The 21,976-nt window shown below is 43.9% G+C and overlaps 1 protein-coding gene across 3 annotated transcripts in view; it reads left to right on the top strand.

Moving 5' to 3' along the window:
- LOC117406984 (1-acyl-sn-glycerol-3-phosphate acyltransferase gamma-like) overlaps positions 1 to 21,976 on the top strand; it is an 89,256-nt gene that overhangs the window by 22,445 nt on the left and 44,835 nt on the right. For all 3 annotated transcript variants that reach the window (XM_034011487.3, XM_034011486.3, XM_034011488.3), the window contains one exon: positions 19,930 to 20,155. In XM_034011487.3, coding sequence (XP_033867378.1) covers positions 19,978 to 20,155 — 178 coding nt within the window. In that variant the 5' untranslated portion in view covers positions 19,930 to 19,977. The remainder of the gene's footprint in view (positions 1 to 19,929; positions 20,156 to 21,976) is intronic.

Genomic DNA, 21,976 nt, shown 5'->3' with positions numbered 1-21,976 from the left:
GATTTAAAGTAAAAAAATCTTAAAGCTTAAAACTAGCAAGAAATTACTTGGTTGCAGTAGTTATTATTATGGACAAACTTTGCCCTCTGACTGGTCCTTACTGCAACTAAATGTATACTGTTAAATATATACTGTTGGAATTGTTTTATTCAGCAAAAAAGTCTTTGCATTTGCTTCAGAATTGTCTTTTTTTTAATATAGTAAACCAGTGCTTCTGTCATGGCAAGTATTTTTTTTGTTTAACACTTTCCTTTTAAAGACTACGCGGTAATCTGATTCAAGCATTCAAAATTCTAATAGGTATTGACAATGTTGACCCAGGGGACTTTTTCGACCTGAAAAAAGAAACGAGGACCAGGGGTCACAAATAGAGATTAGATAAAGGGGCATTCAGAACAGAAAATAGGAGGCACTTTTTTACACAGAGAATTGTGAGGGTATGGAACCATCTCCCCAGTAATGTTGTTGAAGCTGACACCCTGGGATCCTTCAAGAAGCTGCTTGATGAGATTCTGGGATCAATAAGCTACTAACAACCAAACGAGCAAGATGGGCTGAATGGCCTCCTCTCGTTTGTAAACTTTCTTATGTTCTTAAACTACATGTGGGAATTCTAGGTGTAGCACTGTGCCATTTGGTGCTACTTACGTGTATTTGTAATAAATGCATGCTTAGTACATACTGAAAATGTTATGCTGAAGCACCTGCCCAGTTTTGTCGGTTTGCAGTTACTAAAAACTAATGAAGACTTAAAGAACCACTTGCCCAAATGTGCATGTTTTGTTAAAGTACCTAACCTGTGATTTGAGCTGGGTATCTGCATTGTCTTTTATGTTACGTATCATGATACAGTAAAAATGAAGCATGAAACATAAAAATCACACAATTGTCTAATTTGCTTGTGCAAGTGTTTGCAATAACGCTGGTACAGCACTAGTGGTCAAATAAGCTTCACGGCCTGTTTTTGCTTTTGTTTCCTGTTTATTCTTTTAAAATACATTTATTTAAAACAAAATTACAAATCAGGGCTCCAGACAAGGTTTGTGCCAAAAAAAAAAAAAAAAGGTTGCCAAATCTAGTTGCTGGTGCCACTTCAGGAGCCAGTTGGTTGCTATCATATTCACCTGCTTAAAATACAACAACTTGCTAAGACACTAAAGTGATACTAAAACAGTAACTTAATGTCTGTACTCACTTATTTGTTGCCACATTCTGCTGAATGGTTAACAGGGTTTTCAAAATAAGGAAGCGACTGGTGCGATCCACCGCCTACTAGTATATTTGCGGCGGCTACTTCTATTAAATACAGTACACCCTCGCTATAACGCCCTTCATTATAAAGAACCTTCAGCTACAACGAACCTGGCCCCTGGACCCAAAATAATAAAAATTAAAAAAAAGATACCAACTCCCCAGTAATGTTGTTGAAGCTGACACCCTGGGATCCTTCAAGAAGCTGCTTGATGAGATTCTGGGATCAATAAGCTACTAACAACCAAACGAGCAAGATGGGCTGAATGGCCTCCTCTCGTTTGTAAACTTTCTTATGTTCTTGTGACAGTGCCACCTGCTCTTTGGGTGGGGGGTAGGGGCAACTGTATTTTGCCCATCCACTTTTTTTGCTCTGTATATGCACTGTTATTATATGTTTTATTATGGTTTGGCATTTAAACAGTTTAAAATGAAATAAAAAGTGGAAAAGCATTAAGATGACGATACAGGTGACGAAAATAATTATACACGCACCTTACACAAACATTGATTGACCCAGGGTTAGGGTGACCAGACGTCCCAATTTTTAGAGTGAACGTTGAAAACCCAGACGTAAAATGTGACATTTTTATTTTCTCATTAGGAAATTTCGTGTATGTGGCTGCTGTACTGTCTTGCGGTGCAACAGCATACTCTACTGGTTTAGGGCGTGTTGTTTGAGTGTCATTTTCATTGCATCTATGCGGCTATCCAATCACGTTAGCATTTTTCTTGGTGCGTGCGCCTGGGCGTCCGGTTTTACTGGCTAAGTGTCATGATGGCTGGTGGTGTTGACGAGGCTGTCGCCTAAAAAGCAAAAAAGACAAGTACCAAACGCAGTGGGGAAAAAAATGGATTCGATCATATGCCCATGGTCAAGTCATCCAATTAGGATTATGGTTATAATTAGGATTTCACAGACATTTCACGGACCTGTTTAAACATTAAATACACCTAATATTTCAGAGCACTATAAAAGCCTAAAAATAGTGGTACTTGCTTCCTTACTAACACAGAGTGCTGTCATTTGTTAAAAGGCTCCCAACAGTTGCTGTTGACATTCTCTGTCTGGTATGGATTTGCCCATACATTGAGACTGCACATCCGCATCCACTGAATTGGTTGGAAGTGTAATGCAAAGCTTTGCCAAGTTATACAGATGGGACTTCAATTAGAAACAGTCTGAAAACTCAGTTACCCAAAGGTATCTGACATTCTTTAATAAAGTCCATATACACAGCACGTTCGTTGTCATGTTATTTGGCCCATCCAGGAATTCATTTAATCAGTACCAAGTCAAAACAAAGAAAACATGCCTATTCGAGTCTAAAATTCTAATTGCGTTTACAAAGTAAACAGCAGGTTGTTTGAACCGAGGTAGTTGTGCTTGATTGCTACATACAGTACAACAGGTCACAGAAAAGCCAGTACAGACACACTGATAGGCTGATTAAAACATTGTTGTCATCTGAACAGTAAACAAGAAAGTCAACCGCTTTGCAGTATTACTATTTATTTTTTTTAATTAAAGTTTTTGGTTTTTGCCTAAGTGCAATGCACACAGGAAGGCGAAGGAATAAAAAAAAGCATATCTACTGAAGAAAGATACGTAGTTTGCATTGCTTGCGTTGTGCATTAGTTCACAAGGTTTCTTTCCTCCCCTCACCAACTGAAAGTGTCCTGATTTTTCACTCTTGCTATCTGGTCACCCTAATCGGTGCTGTGAATGCAACAGAACCCGGAGTTTGTGGAGATTGCAAAAAGTAAATAAATACATAAATAAATACATTTCTGTTTAGGCTAGATAGTTGTTAGCTTGGTTTGTTTTTATTCTCTATTTATTAAATTCTATTTATTGAAAAAAGGAAAGCGAGAACCAGACCGATTTATTGTTTTTGAATAGAGGAAGTTAGCAGGGCAATGTACTTGTGTGGGGGTAGGGGTAAAGGCAGGCACACTAACCCTAAATAAAATGTTATTCCGGTTATTAAGCGGTAGTACAGTACAACGTCTGTGGACTGGGGTATAGGCGGATATGTGAACGTCAGATTTACAAACATACCGTGCCCTCCATAAGTACTGGGACAGTGAAGTCAAAATTGCTATTTTTGCTGTACACTCAAGCAATATGAAAATACGATTTAAAAGATGAATATGAGGCAAAAGTACAGAATGTCACCTTTTATTTCTGGCTGTTTCAACACAAATGTTTTACCAACTAAGAAAAACAGCACTTTCAGAGTTCCATCCCCCCATTTTATGTGAGCATAAGTATTGGGACATTTGGCTCACAGGTGTTTCTAATTGATCAGGTGTTTCCTGTTGCATTGATTTTTCACACATAAAAGAGCTGTGAATTTGCTGTCTCAGTTCTATCCTTTGCTTTTGCCTTTGGAGTCTGCATTTGGTGTCAGTAGGCATAATCCAACATGAAGACTAGGGAGCTGCCTATGAAAGAAAAGCAAGTGATTTGGATGCTAAAAGAAAAGAGGAACTCAATTAGAACCATAGCACAAAAGTTGGGCATAGCCAAATCAACAGTTTGGAATGTCCTGAAAAAGAAAGAAACCACTGGTGTCTTCAGCAATCAGCAACGACCAGGTCGGCCAATGAAAACAATAGCAGTTGATGACAGAAAAATGACCAGAGCTGTGAAAAACAACCCTAATATAAGTGTCAGTGAAATCACCAACAACTTCCACAATGCTGGGGTCAAAGTGTCACAATCTACTGTTTGCAGAAGACCTCAGCAGCAGAATTACAAAGGCTACACTGCAAGATGCAAACCTCTGATCAGCAACAAAAACAAAGGCCAGATTAGAATTTGCTAAAAAGTACAGAGATGAGCCAGTAGAGTTTTGGAACAGAGTTTTATGGACAGATGAGACGAATATTGACCTTTATCAAAGTGGGAAGGCAAAAGTGTGGAGAAAAAAAAAAGAAACTGCAGATGATCCAAAGCATACCACCTCATCTGTGAAGCATGGTGGAGGTAGTGTCATGGCATGGGCATGCATGGCTGCCTCTGGAACGGGCTCACTCATCTTTATTGATGATGTAATGAATTATGGCAGCAGCAGAATGACTTCAGAAGTGTACAGAAGCATCTTGGCTACCAATGTAGAAGAAAATGTCACCAGACTCATTGGGTGGTGCTTCATAATGCAACAGGATAATGACCCAAAACACACTACCAACGCAACCAAGGAGTTCATCAGGGGAACAAAGTGGAAAGTTTTAGACTGGCCAAGTCAATCTCCTGATTTAAATCCGATTTGAACATGCATTTCACTTGTTGAAGAGGATACTGAAGTCAGAAACTCCCCAAAACAAGCAACAGCTGAAAATGGCTGCAGTAAAGGCTTGGCAAAGCATCTCAAAGGACGATACCAAGAGTTTGGTGATGTCAATGGGTCACAGACTCACTGCTGTTATTGCATGCAAGGGATTTGCGATAAGATGAATTGTCCCAATACTTATGCTCACATAAATGCTGTTATTCTTAGTTGGTAAAACATGTATGTCTTGAAACCACCAGAAATAAAAGGTGACATTCTGTACTTTTTGTCTCCGTGTTAATCTTTTACTCATATTTTCATATTTCTTGAGTGTACAGCAAAAACAGCAATTTTGACTTCACTGTCCCAATACTTATGGAGGGCACTGTATATAGAAAAAGCATTTACACATCCATAAATAGGTTAGGGAACAAAAACAACATGCAAACTGCTTTAAACATGGGGACATTTTTTGCTTTAAAAGTAAGCAAACGTAAACAAAATTAATTAGGCTACAAGTACACAGTGTTGCTATGAGGTGTGCTATAAGAACATAAGAACATAAGAAAGTTTACAAACGAGAGGAGGCCATTCAGCCCATCTTGCTCGTTTGGTTGTTAGTAGCTTATTGATCCCAGAATCTCATCAAGCAGCTTCTTGAAGGATCACAGGGTGTCAGCTTCAACAACATTACTGGGGAGTTGGTTCCAGACCCTCACAATTCTCTGTGTAAAAAAGTGCCTCCTTTTTTCTGTTCTGAATGCCCCTTTATCTAATCTCCATTTGTGACCCCTGGTCCTTGTTTCTTTTTTCAGGTCAAAGAAGTCCCCTGGGTCGACATTGTCTATACCTTTTAGGATTTTGAATGTTTGAATCAGATCGCCGCGTAGTCTTCTTTGTTCAAGACTGAATAGATTCAATTCTTTTAGCCTGTCTGCATACGACATGCCTTTTAATCCCGGGATAATTCTGGTTGCTCTTCTTTGCACTCTTTCTAGAGCAGCAATATCCTTTTTGTAATGAGGTGACCAGAACTGAACACAGTATTCTAGGTGAGGTCTTACTAATGCATTGTAAAGTTTTAACATTACTTCCCTTGATTTAAATTTAACACTTCTCACAATATATCCGAGCATCTTGTTGGCCTTTTTTTATAGCTTCCCCACATTATCTAGATTAAGACATTTCTGAGTCAACATAAACTCCTAGGTCTTTTTCATAATTCCCTTCTTCAATTTCAGTATCTCCCATATGATATTTATACTGCACATTTGTATTGCCTGCATGCAATACTTTACACATTTCTCTATTAAATGCCATTTGCCATGTGTCTGCCCAGTTCTGAATGCTGTCTAGATCATTTTGAATGACTTTTGCTGCTGCAACAGTGTTTGCCACTCCTCCTATTTTTGTGTCGTCTGCAAATTTAACAAGTTTGCTTACTATACCAGAATCTAAATCATTAATGTAGCTCAGGAATAGCAGAGGATCTAATACTGATCCCTGTGGTACTCCACTGGTTACCTCACGCCATTTTGAGGTTTCTCCTCTAATCAGTACATTCTGTTTTCTACATGTTAACCACTCCCTAATCCATGTGCATGCATTTCCTTGAATCCCTACTGCGTTCAGTTTGAGAATTAATCTTTTATGCGAGACTTTGTCAAAAGCTTTCTGGAAATCTAAATAAACCATGTCGTATGCTTTACAATTATCCATTGTCAATGTTGCATCCTCAAAAAAGTCAAACAGGTGAGTTAGACACGATCTCCCTTTCCTAAAACCATGCTGACTGTCTCCCAGGATATTGTTACCATATAGGTAATTTTCCATTTTAGATCTTCTTATAGTTTCCATAAGTTTACATATAATAGAGGTCAGGCTTATTGGTCTGTAGTTATCTGGTTTGGTTTTGTCTCCCTTTTTGTGGATCGGTATTACGTTTGCAATTTTCCAGTCTGTCGGTACAACCCCTGTGTCAAGAGACTGTTGCATGATCTTGGTTAGCGGTTTGTAAATAACTTCTTTCATTTCTTTGAGTACTATTGAGAGGATCTCATCCAGCCCAGGGGATTTGTTTATTTTAAGAGCTCCTAGTCCCTTTAACACTTCTTCCTCTGTTATGCTAAAGTTATTTAAAACTGGATAGGAACAGGTCGACATGTGGGGCATGTTGTCAATGTCCTCCTTTGTAAAAACCTGTGAAAAGTAATCATTTAATATATTTGCATCACATTTTTTTTTCTTTGTCTATGATTTTGCCATTTATGTCTCTTAGACATTTAACCTCCTTTTTGAATGTTCTCTTGCTGTTATAATATTGGAAAAACATTTTGGAATTGGTTTTAGCCCCCTTAGCAATATTGATTTCTATCTCTCTCTTGGCCTTTCTAATTTCCTTTTTGACTTGTGTTTGCAGTTCCAAGTACTCTTTCTGTGTACTTTGTTTGTGGTCCCTTTTAAATGCTCTGTAAAGTGCCTTTTTCTGCTGAATATTTTTTTAATTGATCTATTAAACCATTTTGGCCATTTTGTGTTAGATTTAGATTTGTCTACTTTTGGGATGTAATTGTTTTGTGCCTCAAGTACTACATTTTTAAAAAACAGCCATCCTTTTTCTGTGGATGTTTTCTCTATTTTACTCCAATCTACTTCTGTTTCATACCTTCATCGTTTGCTTTTCTAAAATTGTAAACCTTAGCTTTAGTCAATACTTTTGGGGTTTTAAAAAATATTTCAAATGAGACCATGTTGTGGTCTGAGTTTCCCAATGGCTCTCTGACCTCTGTTTTAGTTATTCTGTCTTCATTATTTGGAAAGACTAAAGTTAAGGCATGCCTCCCCTCTAGTCGGTGCCTTGACAAATTGCGTTAGGAAGCAGTCATTTGTCATTTCCACCATTTCAATTTCGTCCGTTGCTTTCGGGCTTTCCCATTTTATACAGGGGAAGTTGAAATCCCCCATTAGTATGGCTTCTCCTTTTCTACACGCATTTCGAATGTCATTGTACAACAGATTATTTTGCTTAGCGTCTGAATTTGGCAGTCTATAGCATGCTTCTATTATTATGCCCTTTGAATTTTTGTCCATTATTCTGACCCATATTGATTCTGCATTGTTTTCTTTGTCCTGATTTAACACCTGGGCGTCAAGACTATTTCTTATGTATAGCGCTACCCCTCCGCCTCTTCTGTCCTGCCTGTCTTTCCTATACAGTGTGTACCCACTAATATTATATTCGTCTCCATCACTCTCAGACAACCAAGTTTCTGTAACACCTATCACATCGTAGTTACTTGTTAGTGCAGTAGCTTCAAGTTCTAACATTTTGTTTCTGAGACTTCTAGCATTAAGATAAATACATTTAATAGTGGTCTTACCTGATTTGTTGCCCTTGTTTTGATGTGGTCTCCCTTCTGTTTTTTTTGTTTTCTCACCCCTTCCTTTCTAGTTTAAATGCTTCTGGACCTCCTCAAGGATCCTTTCTCCTAGTAGATTGGTTCCCTTTCTGTTTAAGTGCAGTCCGTCCCATCTGTATAGATAGTCCTTGTTGTAGAATGTGCTCCAATGTTCAAGAAAGGTGAAGCCTTCCTGTGTGCACCACGATTTCAGCCATGCATTTTGATTTTGTATTTCCAGCTGTCCATATGGTCCTTTGCAAGGCGCCGGTAGTATCCCAGAAAATACCACAGTTTTGGTCTTGTCTTTTAATTTCCTTCCTAGCTCTCTGAATTTGTTTTGCAGGGATCTTGGTCTGTCTCTTCCAATGTTGTTTGTACCGATGTGGATGACTACTACCGGGTCGTCTCCTGTTCGTTTTAGGAGCCTGTCCACATTCTCAGTGATGTGCTTGACTGAGACTCCTGGAAGGCAGCACACTGTTGTAGTAAGGGGGTCCAAACTGCGAACTGAACTTGCTGTGTTTCTCAATATGGAGTCCCCAACAATCATGACCTCCCTTCTTTTTGCTGCCTGGCCAGCACTGTTTATAGGGTCCTGGATATTGTTTCTTTCATTCTCCTGATGTTGGTTTTGGTCATCTAAATGTTGAAGTGGCTCAAATTTGTTTGATGTCTGGATTTCTGGTGGTTGTGTTTGACGAAGTTTCTTTTTTTCCCTGCTTCTGCCTATCTGAACCCAGCTGTTTCGACTCTCTTCCATCTCCCTGGTGGCTTTCAGTCTGCTAGGGGTGCAGACTTCCATGAATTGTGGGTGTGTCAGCTCCTCAAGCTCCTGTTGCTGTCTCATTTCCTCCAGCTCCTTTTCTAGCAGGCTTAATCGCTGAAGCAAGTCCTGGATCGTGCGGCACTTTACACAAACTTGGTTGAGCTCTGTTGGGTTTTCTCGGATTTCCCACATCATGCAGTTGTCACAGATTACTGGCTTGAAGACCATGTTTTTTTAGTTTAGTGTAGCTTCTGCAGCTGTCAACCTGCTTTCAACTGCTTCTAACTGCGTTGTACTTGTCCACTCATACTTCTCCCATGATGTCGCTTCCACACACTGTCACTGGAAAGCCTGGCTGTCTTCGTTTGTGTTTCTGCTGCGGGCTCCGCCCCTCCCCCGTGTCCCAGAACGCCGCGGGATTTGAATCAGCTGCTCCGAGTTTCAGCTTGTTATTAGAAAAATACACGCAGCTGCAAGGCTTTAAGCTGCAATGTTTTCTGATTAAAGCAACTCCAAATTTAAAGATGTAATTCCTCCTTTATGCTTCTAACTGCGTTGTACTTGTCCACTCGTACTTCTCCCACGATGTCGCTGTACTGTTAAGAAAAACAACTATATACAGTCCACAAATGTGCAAGTGCAAGTGCAATTAAAGTAAAGATTAAACAGTAAAGTAACATTTGTAACACAATATACACCTACAGTACAGCAACAATCTTTTCCCAACTTTAAAGCTGTAAAACTACACACTTGCCTTTTTCCTTAATATTGCTGTTCAAAAACAATAAACTGTTGACGGATGGTGTTCCTAAAGATGTGCGCCGATGCTAGAAGCTGCCTCTCAAACAACACTTTGTGCTGAACACACAGAATCTTTATGCCAGCTTGGACATCAGGGGGAATTGTTTTTCATGTGTTCTCCAAAATGACAGAATATCTCTGTCATCACTCAGGGCAACTTTCTGTTCTAAGTATGTCAATACTTCGTCCGCTACCTTAAGTCTTTAACCCTTTAAGGACCATGTTAGTGTAAACACGATCATACTGTACTGGAGTGTCATTCTGGGCCTGTGATCGTGTAAACACGATAAATGCACTTCATTTCCTTGACTTACTGGGTCACCATACTTTGCAGTACAGGTTGTAAACCGATGTCATTGGATAGGGATTGAATATCACTACCTGCTTTTTTTTTCTTGTGTGACGTCACTGAGACAGGCATTTCATTTTTAAGGTGCGTAGCACACAAACTAGACATCACAGGAACTTTTAGCCTGTCTGCTTACAACATGCCTTTTAAACCTGGGATAATTCTGGTTGCTCTTTGCACTCTTTCTAGAGCAGCAATATCCTTTTTGTAACAAGATGACCAGAACTGAACACAATATTCTAGGTGAGGTCTTACTAATGCATTGTAAAGTTTTAATATTACTTCCCTTGATTTAGATTCAACACTTCTCGCAATATATCCGAGCATCTTGTTGGCCTTTTCTATAGCTTCCCCACATTGTCTAGATGAAGACATTTCTGAGTCAACAAACTCCAAGGTCTTTTTCATAGTTCCCTTCTTCAATTTCAGTATCTCCCATATGATATTTATAATGCACATTTTTTTGCCTGCATGCAATACTTTACACTCTTCTCTATTAAATGTCATTTGCCATGTATCTGCCCAGTTCTGAATGCTGTCTAGATCATTTTGAATGACCTTTGCTGCTGCAACAGTGTATGCCACTCCTCCTATTTTTGTGTCATCTGCAAATTTAACAAGTTTGCTTACTATACCAGAATCTAAATCATTAATGTAGATTAGGAATAGCAGAGGAGCTAATAGTGATCCCTGTGGTACACCACTGGTTACCTCGCTCCATTTTGAGGTTTCTCCTCTAATTAGTATATTCTGTTTTCTACATGTTAACCACTCCCTAATCCATATGCATGCATTTCCTTGAATCCCTACTGCGTTCAGTTTGAGAATTAATCTTTTATGCGGGACTTTGTCAAAAGCTTTCTGGAAATCTAAATAAACCATGTCGTATGCTTTGCAATTATCCATTGTCAGTGTTGCATCCTCAAAAAAGTCAAGCAGGTTAGTTAGACACGATCTCCCTTTCCTAAAACCATGCTGACTGTCTCCCAGGATATTGTTACCATATAGGTAATTTTCCATTTTGGCTCTTATTATAGTTTCCATAAGTTTACATATAATAGAAGTCAGGCTTATTGGTCTGTAGTTACCTGGTTTGGTTTTGTTTCCCTTTTTGTGGATCGATGTTATGTTTGCAATTTTCCAGTCTGTCGGTACAACCACTGTGTCAAGAGACTGTTGCATGATCTTGGTTAGCGGTTTGTAAATAACTTCTTTCATTTCTTTGAGTACTATTGGGAGGATCTCATCCGGCCCAGGGGATTTGTTTATTTTAAGAGCTCCTAGTCCCTTTAACACTTCTGCCTCTGTTATGCTAAAGTTATTTAAAATTGGATAGGAACAGGTCGACATGTGGGGCATGTTGTCCGTGTCCTCCTTTGTAAAAACCTGTGAAAAGTAATCATTTAATATATTTGCTATTTTTTTTCTTCGTCTATGATTTTGCCATTTGTGTCTCTTAGACATTTAACCTCCTCTTTGAATGTTCTCTTGCTGTTATAATATAGGAAAAACATTTTGGAATTGGTTTTAGCCCCCTTAACAATATTGATTTCTATCTCTCTCTTGGCCTTTCTAATTCAAAAACGGGCTCTTCCAGAATGTGAATCGCACAGCGGACTGGGATATGAAATGCGCTGATGCGTGTATTTATTTTATTATAAAATAAAAGATTTAAGAAAACACAAAATAAACGGCACGTGGGCCAAAAGAAACAAACTAACACACAGATAATTATAACAAATATTGTGCTGGTTCAGAACCAGCACGTGTAGCAATTGTTTCTTTTAATTATTATTTTACCTCCTCTTACTCCCGTTCTCTACTCCGGAACACTCCACCCTGTGCAGCCAAAGCTACAGGTTCTTATAGTGGTGACCAAGGGATTAACTAGCTATCAATTATCCTATTAACCCCTCTGTCACATTCTGCATGGGTTTACTAAAGATGCAGACTGTCAGCCAATTCAAGTACTAGCTGATAGTACTAGCTGACAGTCACATATTCTCACCAAACAATAACACGTAATACAAAATAAAACATATATGCACAGAGGCGGGGAGTACCCCGTCACATGGTCTGATTAAGTACTTAGGGTACAGCTGGAACAAAAACCAGGATTGCAATACAATCAAATACAGCCAAGGGAGCATTCCACTGAAAACGATGCAACCCCGGTTCCCTGAAAGAGAAAATAACCATCAAGGTATGGGACATTGCCGTCAGGCAGTAGGGATTGGCTGAGCTTTATGTCAAAGCTGCCGATAGGCCTCCGCGCAAGCTGCCGTGTAAGCCCGCCCCCTTGGGAGCTTACTATACGCAGCGCGCGGAGAGTCGCTTCCTCTTTTGCCCTTCAGGCCGTGAAGGCCTCCAGAGCGACCTCGCGGCTTGATGGTTATTTTCTCTTTCAGGGAACCGGGGTTGCATCCGCAACCTATCGTTCCCTTTCAAGTCGAAAATAACCATCAAGGTATGGGAACAGTGTACCCAAGCCGTCGCGAGGGAGGATTCTCGGCAGTAGGACAGACTTACGTCATAACGCAACTGCGTAGGCAGTACATCTACACATATGCGGAGCTGCGCCTCAGCGTCTATGCTCGCAATGACACCTGTCCCAAGGTGGAATAGTCACACCATATTGTCACCTACTCTAGACGTCCGCAACCTGAGGCGTCATAGAGTGCAACACAGATGCTCCAAATGACGGAGCAAAGGATTCCAGTACATTTAGCCTGTAAAACCTCATGAAAGTATGTGGCGTAGCCCAACTGGCTGCCGCGCAAATATCAGACACCGGCACCCCTCGAAAGAGGGCCCAGGATGTCGCCATACCCCTGGTAGAATGCGCCTTCAACTGCCCTGGTGGTGGAAGGCCTGCAGATTCATACGCTAATTTAATAGCATCCACTATCCAGTGGGAAAGGCGCTGTTTAGACAGCGGCTGACCCAAAGATCCAGAACCATGGCATATGAACAACTGTTCTGTCTGCCTCACAGTCCTTGTACGGTCAATATAACACCTCAATGCCCTCACAGGGCAGAGCATGTGTAACCGCTCTTCCTCTGGGGAAGAAAAAGGAGGAGGATGGAACGCCATCAACTCGACTGACTGGTTCATGTGGAACGGGGATATAACCTTTGGTAAAAAGGCCGGATTAGGGCGCATGGAGACCTTAGAACCGTCTCCTGCAAAACGAGTACAAGAAGGATGCACTGACAGTGCATGTAACTCGCTCACGCGTTTTGCTGATACTACAGCCAGCAAAAACGCAGTCTTAATAGATAAGAGCTTCATATCCACGCTGTGGAGAGGCTCAAACGGTGCCTTGGCAAGGGCTTCTAGCACCACATCAAGGCTCCACGACGGTAAACTGGTCGTTCTTGGAGGCCGCAAGCGTCTTGCGCCTTTCAGAAACTGAGATGCCAAAAAATGGCAACCAGGTGATAACCCGTCAATGCGTACGTGGCAAGCCGAAATAGCGGCCAAATACACTTTAAGTGTAGAGGGAGACTTACCCTCGTCTAACAGCTTCTGCAGAAACTGTAATATCACTGCCATAGGGCAGGAGACCGGGTCATGGCCCTCAGCCAGACACCAACTCTGAAATAATTGTCACTTATACGTATATTGCGACCGAGTAGAGGGCGCTCTCGCACTCTGAATAGTGGATATAACCGCCGTCGAAAGCCCTAAGGCTGACAGGCGCTCCCGCTCAGGGGCCAAGCCCATAGCTGCATGAGCTTGGGGTTCGGATGCCCTAGCCCTCCCTGGGCTTGGGACAACAGGTCCGCTCGCAGAGGGAGCTCCCTCGGGCGACCGTGCAACAACTGCACTAAACTCGGGAACCATATCCTCCGAGGCCACCGAGGAGCGATCAGAATCACTGTCGCTTGCTCTACCCTGACCTTCTCCAAGAAGGCGGGGAGCATCGAAATCGGTGGAAATGCGTACAGGAGCCCTGGCGGCCATTCGTGAGCCAGTGCATCGACTCCTAGGGGGCTGTCGAGGTCCTTCACCGAGAACCATAGGGGGCAGTGCGTGGTCTCTCGCGAAGCGAAGAGATCGACTTGCGCTGTGCCGAACCAGTCCCAAATGCGCTCTACCACCCGAGGGTGAAGACGCCATTCGCCCCCAAGAGGACCTCCTCTGGACAGGAGATCCGCTGCGTAATTGACTCTGCCCGGCAGATGAACTGCACGCAGAGAGGCTAACCACGGTTGAGCCCAGAGCAACAGCCGCGTTACCATCCGGTGAAGACCTGGGGACCGCAATCCGCCCTGGCGATTGATATACGCCACTACTGTGGTGTTGTCTGACCGCACTAACACGTGCTTGTCTAGAAGCACTGGCAAGAAGTGCCGAAGGGCAAGGTCCACTGCTCTGAGTTCCAGAGCGTTGATGTGGGCTGACCTCCAGGGTCCTGACCACACTCCACGGGTCCCTGTCCCGTTCCAGACTGCTCCCCAACCTTGGTTGGAAGCGTCGGTTGTGATAACTTCCCTTCGGAAGATGGGACCCAAGCGCACGCCCTGGCGGATGTTCGACTGAACTCTCCACCAGCGTAATGCTTCCCAGCAGGTTCGGGATACCCTCAGCCTGCGGTGCTTGTCTCTCCGCGGGTGCAACGCGAAGGCATTGAACCAGGCCTGCAGAGGTCTCTGGTGTAGTAAGCCCAAAGGAAGGGCTTGCGAGGCGGCAGCCATCAACCCCAGCATGCGCTGACAGAGCTCCATGCTGACTGTTTCTCTCAACCTGAATAGGGAGAGACACCGCTCTAATGAGGCAACTCTTTTTGTCGATAGGGTCGCTTCCATGGACACTGAGTCCAGATGCAGACCCAAAAACTCGGTCTGTTGGCTGGGCACGAGGCGGCTCTTGTCTGGATTGACCTTCAGACCTAGCCGCTGAAGATGGTCTGTAACCATCACTGTGTGCTGTGCCAACTGCTCCTTTGACTGCGCGCAGACGAGCCAGTCGTCCAGATAGTTCAGCAGTCGAACGCCTTGAACCCGCAAGGGGGCTAAAATGGCGTCCATACACTTCAAAAAGGTTCGAGGAGCTAGAGACAGGCCGAATGGCAGGACACAAAACTCGTAGACCCTGCTCTGAAATGCGAAACGTAGGTACTTCCTGTGACCCGGACAGATGGGAACGTGAAAGTACGCATCTGTGAGGTCTACGGTGGTAAACCAGTCGCCCTGCCGGACAGACTGGACAATGTGCCTGTGCGTAAGCATCTTGAACGACAACACCCGTAGGTATTTGTTCAGTACACGCAGGTCTAGAATAGGGCGGAGCCCGCCGTCCTTCTTTGGCACAAGGAAGTATTTGGAGTAGAACCCCTGGTCGGTCAGAGCAGGGTCTACTAGTTGAATGGCACGCTTCTTGAGCAATGCCTGTATTTCTGCATTTAGAGCTGAGGACTGAACCGAGTCCTTCACTGCAGTTACCACCACTCCCCTGAAGGGGGGGGGGTTTAACCGGAATTGAAGGGTGTACCCGGTAATTATAGTTTTGCGCACCCAGATGTCGTTGGTGCATTGTTGCCAGAACAGGAGCTGTGGAACAGTGTAGGGGTGGGTTAACGGCTGCCGGGGTTTCTCAGGGCTGCTTAGGCTGCGCTCGCTCACGAGGGGCCTGACCAGAGCCACCAGGGCGTGGTCTGCTACCTCCTCTGGGGCGCCACCCTCCGCGCTGCGGTCTTGCAAACGCGGGTTGGCTGCGTGCTGCAACCCCCAAAGGGGCGGTTTTACTGCCCTGTGGGTGCGCCTGCTGCTGCGGCGGCGCCCTGCGCCATTGGCGCTCCTGCGGCCGCCTTGGCTGGAAAGGCTTGCTTGGCCACATCTTAGCCAACTGCTGCGACGCCTCACGCGCCTTGACGGAGCGTTGCAGCATCTCCTCCACCGCTGGGCCAAACGTGTGCCCCGGGGATATAGGAGCATCTAACAACGGGGCCTTATCAGGCTCCTGTACCCTGGCCTGTGAGAGCCATAGCTGCCTCCTTGCTACTACTAGGGAAGCAATGCTCCTGCCCTGTGCTCGCGCATTTAGCTGAGCCAGCCTGACCAAAAGCTGTGCAACTGCACCCAGCTCGGTTCTGAGCCCGACGGATGGGGACTCAGGCAGGTCGCGAATCAGCGCCGCCTGGTAGACTGTCAGGAGGCTGGCCACGTTGGACAGTCTAACTGCCTCTGTAGCCGCGGCATAACTCTTTTTTAGGTGGGCCTCCGTAATCCTACACTGCCTGTTAGGGCAGGAAGGGTCCTTAGCCAGCCCCGAAAGTGTCGGCGCCTTTACTAGCGCGGCGAACGCGGCGCCCACTGGCGGAAACAACGCCAGCCCAGCTTCGCTTGCCCCGTGCATGGTGAAGGCCGAAGCCTTGCGAGAAGTCGCAGGGGCGGAGGCCGGTGCTCCCCAGGTGGACTGCACCTCCTTAATAAAATCCGGGAATGCCGGGAGCATCCTGGACTGAAGGGGCAGAGCCGATGGCAATTCAAATAGAGAGCGACGTGTTGGCTCTGATGCAGGCCAGTCCACCACTGACCAGATAGGGTCATCAGTATCCAGCACTTCAGGGTCGTCCTGACCAGAGTGCTGGGATGCCACCTCAGGCTCTGTGTCTTCAAAGAGCGGGTCTGCGTCAGATGCGTCCCTTGAGACAGCATCGGCGTCCCACTCTACTTCCTGGGGCACTGGTGGAGGAACCATCGGCTGACTAGCGCTGGGTCCGGTAACCATCTCTGGGGCCCGAGGCGCCACATTCGCTAGAGTCATGAGGAGGGATTGTTGTCCCATCATGAGCTCCATAAACTGCGACATCTTGGAGGTGAGCTCAGCCACCCCAGATGTGTCCTGATGCCGTCTACCCCTTCGAGGGGAGCGGGAGTGCCTTCTCCGGCGAGGCGATCGAGATCTGGATCGCGACTCCCGACGGGGGCGAGCCCCGCGAGAGGAGGGGCTGCGGGAACGTTCCCGAGCACGCCTAATTGGAGACCTTTGACCAGCTGTAAGCTGGGAAGATGGGCTCATAGGCTGAGACGTCGCCAGCAGCGACACGATAGACGATGGTGGGGCCGAGACGGTGTGGGACGAGCCCGAGGATGGGGAACGACCTCCCACCGCCTTCCTAGCTCTCTGGCGCAGGGTGCGTGTTTGAAACCACGCACATAGCTGGCAGTATGCCCTGTCTGCCAGGGCAGATGCTGCATGGTCCGGCCCTAAACATGCGACGCAGTCCTCGTGAGGGTCGCTGGCAGGCAACTTGGCCTGACAGGTCACACAACGGTGGAACCCAGACATATTGACGTCAATCACGAAGAGCCGAGGTGTGCGCATCGAGCGCCGAAGCGCTGGGCACCAAGCGTCAAGCACCTGAAGTGCGTGCGTCGAGCGCCGAGGCGTCGAGGGTGCGTGCGTCGAGCGCCGAAGCGTCGAGCACCGAGGTGCGTGCGTCGACGTCAAGGGTGCGCGCGTCGAGCACCGAGCGTCGAGGCGCGTGCGTCGAGGCGCGTGCGTCGAGGCGCCGAGCGCCGAAGCGTCGAGCGTCGAGCACCAAGCGTCGAGCACCGAGGTGCGTCGAGGGTGCGTGCACCGAGCGTCGAGCGCCGAGGCGCGTGCGTCGAGCGTCGAGGGTGCGTGCGTCGAGGCGCCGAGCGCCGAAGCATCGAGCGTCGAGCGTCGAGCACCGACGTTGATGGAATGTGCACCGAGCGCCGAAGCGTCGAGCACTGAGCCCCAAGTGCAGAAGCACTATGCACCAAGCGCTGAAGCGCTGCACAAAGCGCCGAAGCGCTGCACCAAGCGCACAAGCGCTGACACCAAAAGCGCTGAAGCGCGAGTACCGAGCGTGGAACGCTAGCACAGACGCCTAAGCGTCAGCTGACCCGCCAAGCGGAGACGCAAAGTGCTAGTACAGTGTCTGATGCTGTGCAATACCTACCTGAAGGTGCTGGGGATTTTGCACGTTGGTGGTTGTCTTCCTCTGTATAGTGAAGGGAAAAACTTTTTTTTTTTTTTTTCGTGGACGCTGCAGAAGGAAAGGGAGTGTAGTGCAATACCACGTGGCGGGAACGCGCCGCGGGGGGGGGGGGGGGGGGGGGTACACTGCAGAGCAGACTACCCGCACACACACACGGTTAGCCTAAGCTAGACCGAGGATGCAATTGCGCGTGGCCAAGGCCAACGCAACACGCGTCCGACACACAATGTAAATATATAACAATATAATTACACAAAAAATATAATATATATAAAATATATATATACAAAAAACCCACACAGTAATAATAAAGGAACAGAGGAAAGACGGGGAGACCACGAAGAACGCAATGCCGAAGCAAAGCGAAAAGGAATATATAATGTAAACACAAAATATATCCTAAAATAATACAAACACACAATAATAATAATAATAATAATAATAACTGAAATAAACTCGGAGAAGGGGATAAACCAGCTTCTCAAGCCTAAGCTTAGTGAGTACAATCAGTTAAATTAGCTCTAAGTCCTACCGCTACTGATGCTGAAGGCAAAAGAGGAAGTGACTCTCCGCGCGCTGCGTATAGTAAGCTCCCAAGGGGGCGGGCTTACACGGCAGCTTGCGCGGAGGCCTATCGGCAGCTTTGACATAAAGCTCAGCCAATCCCTACTGCCTGACGGCAATGTCCCATACCTTGATGGTTATTTTCGACTTGAAAGGCAAACACTGGGTTCTTAAAGGGTTAAGTCCACAGTGCTCCCTGCTATTTTGTTACTGCATTTTCCACTTTCTTTTGCCACCTGGTGGCAGGACTAATTAAGTGCAGCTGATTCAATGGTAGTCGGGGGGGAAAAAACAGGACTGCAAAGCTGTGACAGTTTTTGCATCACCACACTGCAAGTCTCGTGACAGGTAATTAGCAATAAACAGTGACATTAGTTAGCTATATGTGTAAGTTTATAGTTTGACAGTGCAATATTAAAAACATTTTGTTAAAGCACATGTTTCACTAGTTTAACAGGAGAAGTACGCAAGGTAGTGATAATCTATTATAAAAAGAAAGCAGCTGGTTAAATTAATGCACCTCAAGATTGTATTTTGTTTATTATTCGTACTGATAAAACAAGGAAGACGTTACTTGGATCATGGTAACGTTATAGCTAGCTATTTGCTCCTGCTTTTTTTTAATTAATTAATTTATTTTTTGTAGTCAGAATTGATAAAGTAATAATTCTGTAATTATTCGTACTTATAAAACAAGGAAGACGTTACTGTACTTGGATCATAACGTTATAGCTAGCTGTTTGCTCCTTTTTTATTTATTTTTTCAGTCAGAATTTTGATAAGGTAATAATTCTGTAATTATTCTGTGCTCATTTTCAGCGTGGGTGAAACCAGGGCTAACATTATAACAAAACCGGAGCTGACATTCTCCATGACAGATTCAATTAGCATTTTATACACACTGGATAAACTTAATATCCTGTTAGGTCATTGCCTGTTATCTTATAAAATTGTTATGTTTTTAACAGTTATTTAATTTTACTTTTGGTCTATAAAATAAACTTCATACCTTGAAATTGTGTCCACGTTGTTCTGGTACTGTAGGTATTTGTACTCCACTGTCCAATACGATTTGCATTGTGGGCCTCGTGTGTATCTACATGGGGCGGTACAAACCTCAGTCATCTACAAATCGGGAAGCTCTTATCAATGGTTTCACACTTTATGAAAGATACTAATAATGTATGTGTTTAAAAAAAAAAACTAATACCGGTAATTATGTACATGTTCACTCAGGGTCGGTCATATAAACTGCAACTTAAGATATCAAAAATGCTACTGCATAAAAAAACTAGTAGCAAATTAAGAGTTTTGGGCAGCAAAATGTTACCAAATATATGATAACTTCGAACCTTGCAAATTGCTGTCTTGTTTACTGTCAGCTGTCTATGAATGTGACTCTGGATTTCCATTAGATTTTCTTGTTAGTACAGATCTAGGGTCTGTTGATGGATTACAGTCTATGGGAAAGAAAACAGGACCATACTACAAGCAGATGGTGGTTTTGTTTTAATACTGATTTTCTGTTTTTTGTTTCTTTTAGGTCTGTTGTTCTAAGTGAGGGGCCGTGCAAACGCTATTGATATCTGTCATGGGTTTATTTGCGTACCTGAAGACTCAGTTTATTCTGCACCTGCTTATCAGCTTTGTGTTCATAGTGAGTGGACTAATTATAAACTTCGTTCAGCTATGCACACTGGTTCTCTGGCCAGTAAACAAACAGCTCTACCGCAGGGTCAACTGCCGCCTTTCCTATTCATTGTGGAGCCGTAAGTGACAATTTCATTGATATTTAACAAGCTGAAATGTTTTGAAAGCAGTACTGAACAATTCTGATACTATATGTGGAAAAGTTACTTTTACATTCTGCTTTAAATGTAATTTTGGGAAAACTCTTTGTTTGTTACTTTTGCTTAGTTTTCTCTAAAATAATTATAAAAATGTGCCCTACATTGTAAGAACATAAGAAAGTTTACAAACGAGAGGAGGCCATTCAGCCCATCTTGCTCGTTTGGTTGTTAGTAGCTTATTGATCCCAGAATCTCATCAAGCAGCTTCTTGAATGATCCCAGGGTGTCAGCTTCAACAACATTACTGGGGAGTTGGTTTCAGACCCTCACAATTCTCTGTGTAAAAAAGTGCCTCCTCTTTTCTGTTTTGAATGCCCCTTTATCCAATTTCCATGTGTGACCCCTGGTCCTTGTTTCTTTTTTATATTGGCCCTCTTGTTGAGAATGTACAGTTATCAAAGGGTATTGTAATATGATCAGGGCCATAGGCTGCCCACCCCTTTTTGTTTTATTAAAAAAAAGAAAAAAAATGTTGTCTTGGGAGCTAATATTACAGTGTTCAACACTAATATTACAGTGTTCAACACAAGTTTTCAACATTAAATAATTGGCACTTGTAATTATTTAAAGAGTAAGTAGCGAGGTGTTGCTACAACTGTTTAAATAATGCACCTGTAATTTTTCTTTTCATTGTTAACATCCCGACAACTGTTTACACTTAACTTTTAAAGTCTGTTTCAAAGTCTGTTTCAAAATGTCAGATCTAGTGCATTGACAGTATAAGGATTATTGCCCACATTGTCAAACAGGTAACACAGCAATATATATATATATATATATATATATATATACACACACACTACCGGTCAAAAGTTATAGAACACCCCCATTTTTCCAGTTTTTATTGAAATTTAAGCAGTTCAAGTCCAGTGAATAACCTGAAATGGTACAAAGGTAAGCGGTAAACTGCCAGAGGTTAAAAAAAAAGTTTAGGTTACCAAAAACTGAAAAATTCAGAGTCATACAAAAAGGCCTTTTTCAGGGAACAAGTAATGGGTTAACAACTTACAGCTGTTCTGCAGCAATGGAAGTAAATTAAGCCTTGAAAGTTGATGCTAACAATTCCTACAGGTGTCCCAACTTTTGTTGATTACTTACAAACCCTCTGTCTGTATAAAAGCAGTGTTGGAACAGACTGTGTTACTACACCCTCTTAAGCATTATTTGGACAGTATTGTACTGCAGGAAGTAGTACATTGCTCTCATAATGGCGAGAAAAAGGCAATTAACAAAGGAAGACAGACAGACCATTATAACCCTTAAAAGTGTAATTCTTTCCTTTAGAGAAATTGCAAAGAAAGCCAAGGTGTCAGTGAGTACAGTTTCCTACACCATCAAAAGGCACTTGGAAACTGGAGGAAACTCTGACAGGAAGAGGTCTGGCAGACCCAAAGCCCCAACAGAATCAGAAGACAAGTTTCTGAGAGTCAACAGCTTGCGTGATAGGCGGCTCACAGGACAACAGCTTCAAGCACAGCTTAACACTGGTCGAAGTAAGCAAGTCTCAGTTTCAACTGTGAAGAGAAGGCTTCGAGCTGCAGGTTTGACAGGTCGAGTGGCAGTAAGAAAGCCATTGCTAAGATGGCAAAATAAGAAAAAGAGGCTTGCCTGGGCCATAAAGCACCGCCAGTGGACTACTGAAGACTGGAAGAAGGTCTTATGGACTGATGAATCAAAATTTGAAATCTTCGGTTCATCACGCAGGGTTTTTGTACGCCGTCGAGTAGGTGAAAGGATGGT

Source organism: Acipenser ruthenus, chromosome 8, assembly GCF_902713425.1.
Source record: "Acipenser ruthenus chromosome 8, fAciRut3.2 maternal haplotype, whole genome shotgun sequence".
NCBI classification, from domain to species: Eukaryota; Metazoa; Chordata; class Actinopteri; order Acipenseriformes; family Acipenseridae; genus Acipenser; species Acipenser ruthenus.
The sequence above is the reverse complement of the archived record's forward strand: the minus strand, read 5'-3'. Positions and strand labels throughout refer to the sequence as shown.